The following is a 16,111-nucleotide window of genomic DNA, read 5'->3' as shown; positions in this document are numbered from 1 at the left end:
ATCCATATATGACTACTGGAAAAACCATAGCCTTGACTAGACTGACCTTTGTTGGCAAAGTAATGTCTCTGGTTTTGAATATGCTATCTAGGTTGGTCATAATTTTCCTTCCAAGGAGTAAGTGTCTTTTAATTTCATGGCTGCAATCACCATCTGCAGTGATTTTGGAGCCCTAAAAAATAAAGTCTAACACTGTTTCCCCATCTATTTCCCATGAAATGATGGGACCAGATACCATGATCTTAGTTTTCTGAATGTTGAGCTTTAAGCCAACTTTTTCATTCTCCTCTTTCACTTTCATCAAGAAGCTTTTTAGTTCCTCTTCACTTCCTGCCATAAGAGTGGTGTCATCTGCATATCTGAGGTTATTGATATTTCTCCCGGCAATCTTGATTCCAGCTTGTGCTTCTTCCAGCCCAGTGTTTCTCATGACGTACTCTGCATATATTTGCCAATTGCTAGGGGTTCCCATCAATTAATTAACATGCTTAATTAGTGAACCCTGTGACTAGTTGAAGATGCCATAGAACTGGACCCGGATACAACAATGAACAAGTAACCCAGGACTGGTAACAATAGAACTACCATCCTAGCAAAAAAGGAAGGGGAACAGTTTCTGGGAGGGTAGGGCAGCGAGTTGAGTCCATGAAATCTCTTTTGGACAGGGCCCAGTTGATTGGAGCTGGACCTCAGGTCAAAAACCACAGCTCAAAACCATACCAAGGAGAGGGTGATGCTACAGGGGTAAAAATATACTCTGAGGTCACTTTCTTCCACTGCTCAGAGCTCCTCCAAGACTCTCATGGGTGAAATCCACTGGAAATCTCAAAGGAAACCCATTGACTTGTTCCCTAAGTTCAGAGTATGGAGATTAGATATAGAGACACAAACAGATACATCCAGCATCCAACTCCATTGAAAGACTGCATGGAATCACACAAAATGCATAAATATATTAGATAAGGACTGACATCCATACAGTGTTAAATATTTCTGTATATCTTCTCATCTTTCCTTTCTAACTTCCTTGTTAAGTTTTAGAGAAATCTTCATAAAGACCCTACAAACTTCTCATCATGTATGCTCCTAGGTATTCTCCAATGATGTTGTTATCATAAAAATGACCTTTTCCCACTATTCTTATAACTATATGAATGGCATATAAACTGTTTTTCAGTTGGTTTTTTAATGAATGGTCCTGTTTGCTACAAAGTTTGCTTCTATAAGATGCATTGGCTGTCTCACAATTGGCAAATAGGAAATGATGTCAATATAACAGGAGGCTCACATTTTCAAGAGTTATTTTTCCCAGTACTTTGCTTTGTATTCACTAAAGCAGCAACCCACAGAGAGGCACAATGCTTTCTGCCCCTTCTTTCTTTGGGGTTAATTTGGTCTCCACTTTGTTTTGAGAATGTTCTTGGCACAGTTAGACCTGATTTTTGCATATTTTACCTTTGTTTCCATAACTCAGCATTTTTAACTGTTTTTTACATCACCTTCTCCCAAGTTTCTTTCATCTTTGATAGTAAAGTTTCATACTCATTACGATGTCATTAAATGGCTTAGTATCTTACTATGATTGTTACAGTTTTTTGTTAACTACCCTGGTTACAGAATTTCCTACGTTTTGTATGTTCTTCCCAACCCTATTTTTCTCATAATCCCTATTTTATTAAATGTGCGATGTTGCAAATCAAGCTTTTTAGGAACATATTTACTGTATTTCAGCAGAAATGCCTATCTTTCAACTTACTACTAACTTAACTCTTAACTAAGCCATATTTTCTTTTCAGATTAGCACTTTTGGATTTACTTGGTAGATAATTATATCATCTCCAAACAATTAAGATTTGTCTCCTCATTCTAATGTTTACAGCTCTTGGCAATCAACTTTTTCTACTGGCTAATATTATAATTTCAGAGTTACATCTAAATGAGAAAAAAAAACTTTAAGCTGAGAGTGAAAATGCCATTATTTGAAAGAAAAGAGCATTTCCAACTTCATTCTAAATGGTCCAATTAAGTAAACTTCACCAAGTTGTACCAAACCAAGGATAGCTTTACCGCCATGCCCAACATGAAGCTAATGTGTCACTCAGAACCTCAGGCTTAATGAGTGTTGAGACTTCCCACTCATTAAAATGCAGAAAGGTAAGCCTGCTGCTGTGTGTCCCAACCACAACCAATCCCCTGGCGTGAGATGAGATGCTGACATACACACCCAGAATGCATTGCAACAGCATGTGGACATTCTCACAAATGGATGATGGTTTGGAGAATGAATTACAGATCATCAAGGACCCCTGAATATGGATAGAAATTCCAGAATCCAGATCTTTCAACATCCAAGAGTTTATATTATTAAGAAGATACTCTACCTAAATAAGTTTTAGACTCTCATTATTTTATCTGAAAGTGTCTAACTTGATTAAATTGGGACTTTTGAAAGCAGAGGTAACCTAGAATCTAAAGGAAAATTACATGAACTACATTTGTAGGGTTGATTTATTTAAGTTATTTTAATTGCCACGGTTATTTTGATTATTCAGTCCAGCTCATCTTTTCAAGCCAGACAGTATTATAAGTTGATGGCCAACCTTTGGATGAGCTGAATGTAGGTCAAGTTTACATTCTGATTCAGTTAGCTCCTGTAAGAGGGAAGGGGCTGAGATCAGAGGATTTTCTGTGGTTGAGGAAAGGTCAGTCACACAAAATCCAGAAGGGTTGATGGCTATGGACTGTGACCAAGTATATACTTGGTCATATATACTTCCACAAACAATTTGGCCATCCTATCAATCTGGATAAAGTCCTTCAAATTATTCTAAGTCCCAACTTTTTCTATTATTTTAAGAAAGACTAACATCCATACATTTCCTTCATATAATAGAAAGGCAAATGTAACAAAAATGACACACACATAAATATTTTGGTGCCAGCAGGATATTAATTTCAACTACTAGGCCTTACTCTTAGATTTTCATAATGCTGGCTGCTTACATTCAGAGAAAGTAATGAACTTTATTATTGTCTATTTTATTGTGTTTTCTATGATTACTGAGGATTTGAAAGGATCCTTCAATGCTTATTATCATCATAAAATACTCTACTTACCTTTACATTTAGTATAGAGCTTGATAAACTAAGCACTAGACAAATATTTGTTAAATTGAATTATGTGAACGCAGTCCCTAGGGCAAACTTAAATACAGGACCTTCACGATATTAAGAAAGGAAAATAGAAAGATCAGAAATGCAAAAGCTTCCAGTTCCCTCAGGAATACATTAAAATTAAACTTAATATTTCCTCACATGGTTACAGCAAAGGCAGCTTTTCAAAACACTTTCAAACAAAAGAAGTTCATTCTATCAAAACTGAGTAATAGAAAAGACACATTTGCTGAGTGACAGCTGTTTCCTCAACACTGAGAAACGTTTTTAAAGAGTCAGCAGGTCTTAGTGGCAATGTGAATATTTTCTTTTAAGGAGAAATTGATGTTAGAATTTTGAGTCTTTTTGACCACGAAAACAGATTTGCCTGAACAGAAAAGGGAAAGTTGAGACAAGAAGAGGTTGGAAGAAAAAAATTAACCTGAATTTATATCCATGTCCAGGGCAAGTTTGTGCTGATAATATTTTCAATATTCAGTATTATCTTTTTTCCACATTATAATATACATAAACATTCATCTGATATACACAAATAGAAAATTAGAGTGTAAATCTTACTCTATTTCAAATGATACAAGCCAGTTCCAGCATCACTGACTCTTTGAAAGTGAAGTCGGACTTGGGCTTTGAGAAGTATCAAATTTTTTAACAGACTTATTTGTACTAGTGGTATGTAAGTACATAAGTAGTTTAAGGCATTAAACAGGAGACAATATTAAAAAAAAAAAAAAAAAACAGAAAAGATAGTTCTCTTTCACCTTGCAATCTGGAATGAAAAATCTTGAGTTAAACATTGGCTGAGCACCTACAAGATTCCATAAGTTGCTCACTGAAGTCACAGAGGGTGGGACCCAGGCTACATGAAGGGCAAGCTTTAATGCTGGACTTCACACAGGTTTGTGCTGTAAAGCAAAATAGCCTGGCTGCAAATCCTCTTGGCATACCTTTTTGGTGGAGTTGATGATTGTGCTAAGCACAGAGACTAATTTTACAATCTCTTTGTTGTCAGAAACATTCTTATAATAGTTCCTGGTTTGCACGGGAATGGGTAAGTTCACAGATGCTATCTCAAGGGTATCTAAAGGGAAAAAAAAAAGAGAGAAATATTTATATCAAAAGTATAGAAACGTGCTTTAAAAAAGATGAGTGAGTTTCTGTAACAGTAAGAGGGCTTCCCTGGTGGCTCAGACAGCAAAGAATCTGCCTGCCAATGCAGGAGACCCAGGTTCGACCCCTGGGTTGGGAAGATCCCCTGAAGAAGGACATGGCCGCCCACTCCAGGATTCTTGCTTGGGAAATCTCATGGACAGAGGAGCCTGGCGGGCTACAGATCATGGGGTCACAACGAGTCAGACATGACTGAGTGACTAACACTGTAAGTAAAGTAAGGACTTCTGAAAATCTTCTTTAGAAAAGCAATAGAGGGGACTTCTCTGTGGTCCAGCGGTTAAGAACCCACCTTGCAGTGCAAGGGATGCAGGTTCAATCTCTGCTTGGGGAAGTAAGATCCCACATGCCTTACAGCAACTAAGCCCATGCACTGCAACCTCTGAGCCTGCGCACTCTGCCTTTATCCTCTTTGGTTACAGATTATTTTAAAGAGGGACTTGTTTCAGTGCCTTCCTGGTGGTTAGTTTATTTATCATCTCAAGGGATATGAGCACTAATTGAAAATTACATAAGGTCTGCTGTTTGCTCAGCTGCTTTAAAAGAAGTCTGAATAAATAAAGACTAAATTTATCATCTATCATTAGCAACTTGAATGTGATATACTCCCTAATATTACCTCAGATATGGGGATGACACCATCCTAATGGCAGAAAGCAAAGAGGATCTAAAGAGCCTCTTGATGAGGGTGAAAGGGGAGAATGAAAAAGGTGACCTAAAACTCAACATTCAAAAACTGAGATCATGGCATCCAGTCCCATTACATCATGGCAAATAGAAGAGGGAAACGTGGAAATAGTAACAGATTTTACTTTCTTGAGGTCCAAAATCACTGCAGACAGTGACTGCAGCCATGAAATTAAAAGATGCTTCCTCCTTTGAAGAAAAGGTATGACAAAGCTAGATAGCACATTAAAAAGCAGAGACATCACTTTGCTGACAAAGGTTCATATAGTCAAAGCTATGGTTTTTCCAATAGTTATGTACAGATGTGAGAGTGGGACCATAAAGAATGCTGAGCATCAAAGAATTGATGCTTTCGAATTGTGGTGCTGGAGAAGACTCTTGTGGGACTGCAAGATCAAACCAGTCAGTCCTAAAGGAAAACAACCCTGAATATTCATTAGAAGGACTGATGATAAAGCTGAAGCTCCAATACTTTGACCACCTGATGTGAAGACCCGACTCAATGGAAAAGATCCTGATGCTGGGAAAGATTGAGGGCAGGAGGAGAAGCGGACGACAGAGGGTGAGATGGTTGGAGAGCATCGCTGACTCAATGGACGTGAGTTTGAGCAAACTCCGGGAAACAGTGAAGGACGGGGAAGCCTGGCTGCTGCAGTCCGTGGGGTCACAAAGAGTCGGACACAATTTAGCAACTGAACAACAACAATAGCATAAATGAAAACCATGAGATATACAGCAAAAATCACATTATGTAAGCGAAACAGGACACACAATGTGTCAAAATACAAAAGATCTCTTAAATCAGGAAACATTCATTGTGATAATGACAAGCTTTTCTTTAAACTGTGAGACTAAAATCCTTCTTGTCCCCCAGTATGTCTTTGATATATACATTTAAAACATACTATTTAGGGGCTTCCCTGGTGGCTCAGTGATAAAATATGTGCCTGCCAGTGCAGGGGACACAGGTTCGATCCCTGGTCCGAGAAGAGCCCACATGCCATGGGACAACTAAGCCCATGCACCACAACTACTGAGTCTGTGCCTTAGAGCCCAAGAACTGCAACGACTGAGCCACATGCCACGACTATTAAAGCCTGCAGGCCTAGAGCCCGTGCTCCCCAACAAGAGAAGCCACTGCCGTGAGAAGCCCCCGCTCACTCAACCAGAGAAAACCCAGGCACAGCAACGAAGACCCAGTACTGCTGCTGCTAAGTCGCTTCAGTCGTGTCCGACTCTGTGCAACCCTATAGACGGCAGCCCACCAGGCTCCCCCGTCCCTGGGATTCTCCAGGCAAGAACACTGGAGTGGGTTGCCATTTCCTTCTCCAATGCATGAAAGTGAAAAATGAAAGTGAAGTCGCTCAGTCGTGTCCGACTCTTAGCAACCCCATGGACTGCAGCCTACCAGGCTCCTCCATCCATTGGATTTTCCAGGCAAGAGTAGTGGAGTGGGGTGCCATCACCTTCTCCAAGACCCAGTACAGCCATAAATAAATAAGTAAATCTTTAAAAAATAATAATAAACTACACTATCATGGTGATATAAAATACATGAATCTGTATTTTACAAACATGAAATTGACTCATAGACTAATATTACAATCTGATTGCACAGGGGTTGGGGGATGGAAATACCTTTTAGCTCAACAGGTTTTGATTTAGAATGACTAGTTTCAGAAAGAACTAAAAGAACATTTACCTTGAGGTTCGTTTTCTCCCATTTCAATATCAGAATCACTGTCTTCATTGTGCTGCAGGGCAGTCAGTTTTCTTTCCTGCATCTTTTTCTGCAATGGAAAAGGACACCTTTCAGTCCCCTATCACCTGTAAAAGGAGCAGCTTCCACACGTAACGGTTTCCTCATGCCAAACCTACCTTGGACACCGGCTCGTCGCTCCACTGTCTGACCCCCTTGCTGACAGTGACGATGAACTCCACGGCTTTGTTCAGCGTCTGCTGTATGTCTTCGAGGGCTGGGGCCATGCTGATGTTGGGGATGGCCAGAGTGATGCTTGCCCGGAAAATGGGCAGACCGTTCTGCTTCACTTTAGAGGCACTGTTACTGTCTGAGTTAACACAGAACAGGGAAGCTTTCATCTTTTTCATTTAAAAAGATTCTTTTTTTAATGAAAAAGATAAAATCTCATTTTTAACCAGAAAAACAAAAGCACCTAGATAAATACATAATAGGTATATTATCAGACAATATGAGTTTGCTGAACGTATGAGTGAATGAATAAAAACTAATAGAGGATCTAGTTTTGCTCCGTGGAACACAGCAGTTCAGTAGAACCCAAGCCATCTTCTGCTGATTACAATCTATGGGTACATGTTCCATAACGAAAATTGGCTGCATGGAGTCGGCAGATTACATAATTATAGGAACTCTTACCTAAAATATTGAAGACGAGAGTGTCTGAATAATAGGATGCCAGCAAATTAAATATAGAATAAGTAAGTAAGGGGTAAAACACAAGACTATCAGAACAAACGCCAGCTTGGAATTTCAGATAAAATACATGTCTTTCTACCATCACTATCATCACGCTGATATACATCAGAGTATATCACATTGGGAGCGGTTAAAGAGCAGGGACAAAATAAAGTGTAATTCACCATTTATATCCAAGGGACTTTTAAAGTTGGATATAGGCATAGTTATGGGTATATAGTATGGATATGTATGTGTGCAACTCTATACAACTGGAAATACCTGTAATATATAAAGTTAGGAAGACAGGAGACAATATCCAACATATCAACAGTTGATAAGTTCAAACATTAGCCCCATGTCAAAGAAAAGGACTATCCTCCATTTTGAAGTGAAATAAAACATAATAAACCAAGTTGCCAATCAAAAGTTCTTTCAATGTTTCCACTTCTTTTCATCCACTTTTAATTAACTATTAGAGTTAACTAACTGCTTTCCCTTAGGTGCCCATGTTCAAAATAAATAAAAAGGTTTATTATTCTATTATTTTTTCAGTTTTAATTAATTATTGTTACTTTGTTTTTATATGTTTTCAATTTAAAGTTTAGCTTCAGAATGTCTCTAGATTTGAATGATTTTTGTGGCCCATCTGGGAAACCAATTTCTGAATGGTGCTGAAGAGAGATGATTGTTTTAAGAATGGAGAAACGAGCTGGAAAGTACTAAATTGACATGAAATAGCAAAAAAAAATAATAATAATTTTCTGCTTTGGAGGTTATGACATTAATAAAATCTTTATAAGACTGGCTAATAATCTAATGATTTAACAATGAAAGTATGTTTCTATATAGCTTCTTTTTAAAATATTTCTTCTTTTACTAGTTAAAACAATTCATTTCACATGTTTTCATCTTATTACAAAAAGATTAAATGTGATGTTGATTATTATGTTATTAACAAAAGCTAAGTGGCCTTAAGTCAATTCCTTAACTTTCCTGGACTGCAGTCTTATCAGTCTTAAATGAGAGAAATGCTAGTGTCTACTTCATTGAACGGCTGGGATAATCCAAGTTTATATTATATAAATGTACAAGGAGGCACTGAAGAAATGGTGAGTGTTTGGATTATTTAAATTTAACAGGAACACACACACATGCACACACAACCAGAGGCCAGGCTTGGCAAACCAAGAGGCAAACGCTGTGGGCTCGTTACCCCGGAAGCTCGTCACGTTGCAGAATTGAACACGCCTGCGGACGGCCTCCAGTGTGTTCCTTGTAACTTTCAGAAGAGCATCCGTGTTTTGGTGATTGAAGTGACAGAGCAACTCTCGGGCTCCTTCCTCTAACACCTCGATCTCTTTCTTCTTTCTTGAGATTGTCATCAAAGGCAGGAGGCCTGCCCCGGCATTAAGGGAAGAAGTCAAGGCATCAGAATTTTCTTCTTCTCTTTTTGCTGTTACAAAATGAGAGAAACTGAAAGAGATGGGGGTAGGGGGCACCTATTGCAGTTAAAGAAGAAAATTAAGATAAATTGGTGCAGTGGTAAAGAACCAGCCTGCCAACGCAGGAAACACAAAACACATAATCGATTGATCCCTGGGTCAGGAAGATCCCCTGGAGGAGGAAACAGTAACCCACTCCAGTATTCCTGCCTGGAGAATCCTATGGACAGAGGAGCCTGGTGGGCTACAGCCCATGAGGTCGCAAAGAGTTAGATAGGACTGAGCCCACACATACGCACATACATGCAAGTTTAATAACACTCAAATGTCATACTTCTTATGAAATGAGGCCATCGAAGGATAGGAAGAGGACATTGGGGGAACAAGGTGGACTGATGCAACCTCTCATCCTTGATGCGTGGGAATAGGAGGAGAGGTAGGAGCTATGCAAAAACAAGACAGGGCTGGGGTCCTAGGTGCTGGCTCTCTGGGGTCTCTCTTTCACCAACAACCACAAACCCATGGGGAACAGCATCCCTTCTCTGCCTCTCACTGTCTTCATCTGTTCCATAAACCACTTGCTCTGGTGTAGACATACTCCAGTGGGAATTCCAACCCATAATCCATCCTACTTTACTGATAAAGCGAAAAAACACACACTTACACCTAAATGCAAACAGAGCTAACAAGGACCAGTGTGAAGTACACGTTTGTAGAGCTGAACAAAAAGTAATGGAAATTAATGATATGCCATCATTCAAGTGTGCCCCAAATCCTAATTTCAGATTTATTAATGTCCTTATAAAATTGAGAGGGTCTTATTAGAGTGTGAAATTCACTGCAAAGTAGAATATTAAATTTTGGTTTTCAGGCATGTCCTAGAAAAACAAGACCCTTCCATTACCCGCTTCTCTTACCTGAACTTTCATTTTTCCAATCATCACTATTCACATTGAATACTTTCTCTCTTTCTTCCTTAGATGGAACTTCCACATCCAGCAACATATTAATTAGCTCATTAACTGCTTCCTCCACTAAAGAGCTTTTAAAGTGTAGTATCTGAGCACCATTTACACAAAGGTCCTATCAAAAAAAAATAGCATCATGTCATATTTGTTTATGTAGCTATTGATAGCACATCAGTATTGGTAGCAACGCGACAGGTCCAGCCTCCAGATGAGATTTTGGCCTCCAACAATGGCCATACTTCTCACGCTAACCCAGGCCAGGCATCCTGTAAAGGGCTGTGTTAAAGATGAGAGAACCAACTGGTGAATAGATGGACCACAATCACTCTAATTTCTCCAGCAGTGGAGGAAATAAGTCCAAAAGCCATGAAGAGCCTCTCCTCCCACGAAGCTTCTATTTCATATAAATCTGCTCTAGTCAGGCTCCCTTCCCTCTTCACCTTTGCCAACAATCCATCATCAACCCCTAACTAACTTTAAGTATTCCCCTCCCCTCCAACTAGATTATACATTTCTCAAGAGTGTAATAAATACAAATGAATATACTGGGGCACTTTAATCAAGACAAATAGACAGACAAGGAGATGATATAGTCAGTGATTTACCACCTAGTTGAAAAAACAAACCCATGAAGCAACAGACTGTGAGTGGGTCATGGTCTCCAGCTTCAACCCACCATGGTTCACCTTGAGACACTCTAATGTCCTCATGGACCCTCCACTCCATTAGCCTCAGGGTTCATTTACCTCCTCATCAGCCACGACATTCACCCTTAATAAACCCTCTGAATCTGCACACCCTCCCCTAAGGATGGTGTCTCACATCAATCATTCTTTTGCCAACAGCCTTTACTCCATCAACCCCTCAGCCTTCCAGGGCCCTAAGCAGGAGAAGTCCAACCCAAATGATCAGATAATGTACAGTCTCTACTTGCACACACAGGTCATGGCAAGGCAGGGGCTTGGCGCTAGGAATTCATGGCCTCCAAACTCAGTCCAGCTCCTAATGCTACCCAGGAATCACTCTATGTGACTCCAGCCACATTCCCTGCCAGGCCCCAGACAACTGTGTTCCCAAATCCTTGTCCCCTCAAATCCTTGCACCATCCTCCCCATGACCTGGCCCTGACCCCATGCCCTCATCCAGAAGACTAACCAGCATCCATCGTCAACTCTCTTTCCTCCTTTTTCAGGAATATAATGCTTATCCTTCTAGTTAAGAATACGAGGGACTTTCCTGGTGGTTGAGTGGTCAAGAATCTACTTGCCAATGCAGGGGACACAGGTTCGATCCCTGGTCCAGGAAGACCCCACTTGGCACAGAGCAACTAAGCCCATGTGCCACTACTACTGAAGCCCGGGCACCTAGAGCCCATGTGAGGCAACAAGAAAAGCCACTGCAATGAGACGTCCATGCACCACATGAAGACCCAGAGCAGTCAAAAATAAATAATAAGTAAATTAAATAAAATTTTAAAAATTAAACAACACAAGTAGCTGCTTTAAAAAAAAAAAAAATCTAAAGTTCTAAGCCACACTCGCCTGCTTCCCCGGGACTACACTTACCAACCATTCCCTTTTTCCTTCTCTTCTTGATCTCCCCCACCCCAGCATATGAACATAATCAACGGACTTCAACTCAGTGCCTTTCTACCATAAGAATAAGCATCAGGACCTTTGCACTTCCCATTCCCGCTGCCTGGAAAGCTTTTCCCCAGGCATAGTCACATGGCTTTCTCCCTCACTTCCTGTGCTCAGATGTAATTCCAGAGGTCATCCCTGACCATCGACATAAAACCACTACTCCCTTTCAGGTACTCCTTTTCTCCACTATCCTCTTAACTTTTCTCCACTGAACTTGGCATGTTGTTTGCTCACTGGCTCTTTTTGTTTGCTTGTTTTTCTATATCCTCCACTTGAAAGCGAGCATTACGATGGCAGAGATTTCACTTGTTTTGTTCACTGTTTTATTCCCAAGCAGTGTTTCACACAGAAGCTCCATAAAAAAATTCTTGAAGGAAAAAATGAATTATAAAAAGTAAATGAATTCAAGAGAAAGCATTCTTTTATATTGGTAATCATTCACTTTGGTAATCAAAATGCAAATTAAAATTAGGCTCTATGATTTTGCCACTTAAGGTAAAATTAATAATTTATAATTACTTGCGATACATTTATTGTTGTATTTTATTATAATAAATGCATTGCTCTACTCTGTACCTTATTCTAGGAAAAATTTTATTATAATTTACAGTAATTATAATAAAGCAGTGTTTGTTGGAAGACAGTGAAATTGGTACTACTACATTGCTTATGGCATTTTAAGTTGATATCATCAGTTTCAAAAGCAATTTGGCTACAAATATTAGCAGCTATTAAATGAAGACACATTTTTTTTGGAGGAGGAAATACTCCTAAAGGGGAATAAAAAGCATGAAACATATAAATATATTCATTGTATTCTTGGTAAAACAGCAAAACTAGAAATCATCTAACTATCCAACAATAACAAAGCAAGTAAATTAGGACACATCAACTCAATAGAATATTCTGAAGGCATCCTTAAAATGGTGGCCTTGGAGCAACATGAGAAATATTTTCTGAATAAAAAGTAAGTCGGAGAAAAGAAAAACACCATTACAAATCTGCAGTCTTTACAGTAAGGATCACAAATGTAAATAGGCAATATACCAAATTATCACAATGGCAGTGAAATAGGTTAAAATGCTACTTTTCCCATTTTTTAAAATATTTTAGGATGGAATGGCTACCTACTCCAATATTCTTGGGACTTCCCTGGTGGCTCAAACAGTAAAGAATCTGCTTGCAATGTAGGAGACCTGGGTGCAATCCCTGGGTTGGGAAGATTCCTTGGAGGAGGGCATGGCAACTCACTCCAATATTCTTGCCTGGAGAATCCCCATGGACAGAGGAACCTAGCAGGCTACAGTCCATGGAGTTGTAAAGAGTCAGACATGACTGAACATTTAAGCACAGCACAGCAATGTGGGAGCTCCAAGTTTGATCCGTGGGTCAGAAAGATCCCCTGGAGAAGGGAATGGCAACCCACTCCAGTATTCTTGCCTGGAGAATCCCCATGGACAGAGGAACCTAGCAGGCTACAGTCCATGGAGTTGCAAAGAGTCAGACATGACTGAGCGACTAACACTCTCACTTTTAAAATTTGCTTTTAAATTTAATTGTTTTAAAATTTTGCACTTTTATAAAGTAATCCTAAGAACCAGTCAGTCAGTCAGTTCATTCGCTCAGTCGTGTCCAACTCTTTGCAACCCCATGAACCACAGCACGCCAGGCCTCCCTGTCCATCACCAACTCCCGGAGTTCACCCAAATCCATGTCCATTGAGTCAGTGATGCCATCCAACCGTCTCATCCTCTGTTGACCCCTTCTCCTCCTGCCCTCCATCTTTCCCAGCATCAGAGTGTTTTCAAATGAGTCAGCTCTTTGTATCAGGTGGCCAAAGTATTGGACTTTGAGCTTCAACATCAGTCCTTTCAATGAAGACCCAGGACTGATCTCCTTTAGGATGGGCTGGTTGGATCTCCTTGCAATCCAAGGGGCTCTCAAGAGTCTTCTCCAACACCATTCAAAAGCATCAATTCTTCAGTGCTCAGCTTTCTTTATAGTCCAACTCTCACATCCATACATGACCACTAGAAAAACCATAGCCTTGACTAGATGGACTTTTGTTGGCAAAGTAATGTCTCTGCTTTTTAATATGCTATCTGGGTTGGTCATAACTTTCCTTCAGAGGAGCAAGTGTCCTTTAATTTCATGGCTGCAATCATTATCCACAGTGATTTTGGAGCCCAGAAAAATAAAGTTAGCCACTGTATCCATCACTGTTTCCCCATCTATTTCCCATGAAGTGATGGGACCCGATGCCATGATCTTAGTTTTCTGAATGTTGAGTTTTAAGCCAACTTTTTCACTCTCCTCTTTCACTTTCATCAAGAGGCTTTTTAGTTCTTCTTCACTTTCTGCCATAAGGGTGCTGTCATCTGTATATCTGAGGTTATTGATATTTCTCCCGGCAATCTTGATTCCACTTGTGCTTCCTCCAGCCCAGCGTTTCTCATGATGTACTCTGCACAGAAGTTAAATAATTAGGGTGACATTATACAGCCTTGACGTACTCCTTTTCCTATTTGGAACCAGTCTGTTGTTCCATGTCCAGTTCTAACTGTTGCTTCCTGACCTTCATACAGATTTCTCAAGAGGCAGGTCAGGTGGTCTGCTATTCCCATCTCTTTCAGAATTTTCCACAGTTTATTGTGATCCACAGACTCAAAGGCTTTGGCATAGTCAATAAAGCAGAAATAGATGTGTTTTTTGGAATTATCTTGCTTTTTCAATGATCCAGTAGATGTTGGCAATTAGATCTCTGGTTCCTCTGACTTTTCTAAAACCAGCTTGAACATCTGGAAGTTCATAGTTCACGTATTGCTGAAGCCTGGCTTGGAGAATTTTGAGCATTACTTTACTAGCATGTGAGATGAGTGCAATTGTACAGTGGGGTAATATTAAAAACCATGGAGCCCAATAATTTCTCAGAGTGGGAGTACAGCAAATGAGCAAAAGAGAAGAGGTACAATTTAGGGTCTGTACACAGACAGTGAGTCTAAGAGAAGGATGATGGAGAAATTTCTAAATTGTGAACATTTAATTTTGACTATATACAAATTTAATATAAACTGAAGATGACTATATATGCAGAAAAAGGTTAACATGGCAGGCCTGAGATTGTTCTCCTGCTAATGAGGTGGATCTCTGGCTGGTGTCTGGGAGCTTGGATTTTAGGAAGGTTCCTACAGGCTACAGAGAGTGCCTCTCTGTGCTCAGACTCTCTGGGCAAACAGTGTGGTTTATCTTGCCAACCAGCTTTCCATCTGGGTGTCTGGAATTTTGGTGCATGCTAGGCAGAGAGCACCTGTGTGATGCAAAGGGAAAGGGAAAGTCGCTCAGTCATGTCCATCTCTTTGCAACCCCATGGACTATACAGTCCATGGAATTCTCCAGGCCACTATACTGGAGTGGATAGCCATTCCTTTCTCCAGGGGATCTTCCCAACCCAGAGACTGAACCCAGGTCTCCCGCATTGCAGGCAGATTCTTTACCAGCTGAACCACAAGGGAAGCCCACCTCTGTGATGAGACCCAGTCAATACCTTGGGCATGAAGTCTCTTAACGGGCTTTCCTGGGCAGAAATATTGCACACTCTTGACTGCATTTCTTTTGCTGGGGGTCAGTGGGTGATGGTGGGGTGGGAGTGGGGAGGGCAGGGAGAGACAGTGAGCTCTTTGTGGCTGAGGGAGAAAGAATAAGGAAGCCCATGCGTGCATTCCTCCAAACTCTGCCTGTCTTTTCCCTTATGGTCCGACTGTATCCTTACTGTGTGCGCACTCTGTTGCTCAGTCGTATCTGACTCTTTGTGACCCCATGGACTGTAGCCCACCAGGTTTCTCTGTCCATGGAATTTCCCAGGCAAGAATACTGGAGTGGGTTGCCACTTCCTTCTCCAGGGGATCTTCCCAAGCCAGGGACTGAACCCGCATCTCCTGCACTGTGGGAAGATAGTTTACCACTGAGCCATCTGAGAAGCCTGTGTATCCTTATTATATCACTATAATAAGTCTTAGCCTTTATTGCTACTAGATTGAGTTCCATGAGTCCTTCCAGTGGGGATGGTCTTCTGGACTCCTGACATACCATATTAAAGTCACCACCGATGAGTTTTTATAATCAGGATGCCCATTGGAAATGTTGTAAATGATGCTAAAGTGACTTTCCCAAAGGGGCACTTCATGGAACACTGTTCCCAGGATCCTAATTATGGCACAGGGAAGAAAGTGTCCCCTTTGCAAATGTTTGAGAAATAATGGATTAAAGAGAGTTAACTAGACCCTTTCCCAGGAGACCATCTGAAGGTCTTTATTCTAAAACATTAATGTGAACAGAACCTGGAGGGGAAAGGAGAGCAGTCTTGACCCCAGGCCAACTGAACTCGGATCTAGTCTTTTCCAGGTTCCCCAGCAATGGATCCAGAACCATGTACCACAGAACACCAGTTTGGGAAATGCTGCTCTACAGAAATGTCTAAAGAGGAAATTCTATGCAGAAGCTGTTTCAAACAACTATTTTATTAATGAACCCTAGCTAGAAGCTAGAACTAGAACTGGAAGCTCTTCAACAAAATAGCTCTATGGGCTTCCTTGG

At 40.4% G+C, this 16,111-nt stretch overlaps 1 protein-coding gene across 2 annotated transcripts in view; it reads right to left on the bottom strand.

The window, feature by feature from the left end:
- DNAH5 (dynein axonemal heavy chain 5) overlaps positions 1–16,111 on the bottom strand; it is a 329,281-nt gene that overhangs the window by 209,439 nt on the left and 103,731 nt on the right. For both annotated transcript variants that reach the window (XM_070774842.1, XM_070774841.1), the window contains exons 18-22: positions 9,825–9,990; positions 8,679–8,918; positions 6,907–7,097; positions 6,731–6,818; positions 4,119–4,252 (exon numbers count right to left, since the gene is read on the bottom strand). In XM_070774842.1, the coding sequence (XP_070630943.1) occupies positions 4,119–4,252; positions 6,731–6,818; positions 6,907–7,097; positions 8,679–8,918; positions 9,825–9,990 (819 nt within the window). The remainder of the gene's footprint in view (positions 1–4,118; positions 4,253–6,730; positions 6,819–6,906; positions 7,098–8,678; positions 8,919–9,824; positions 9,991–16,111) is intronic.

This window comes from Bos indicus, chromosome 20, assembly GCF_029378745.1.
Source record: "Bos indicus isolate NIAB-ARS_2022 breed Sahiwal x Tharparkar chromosome 20, NIAB-ARS_B.indTharparkar_mat_pri_1.0, whole genome shotgun sequence".
Classification (NCBI taxonomy): domain Eukaryota; kingdom Metazoa; phylum Chordata; class Mammalia; order Artiodactyla; family Bovidae; genus Bos; species Bos indicus.
Note: the sequence above shows the minus strand (reverse complement) of the source record. Positions and strands in the feature narration are given on the sequence as shown.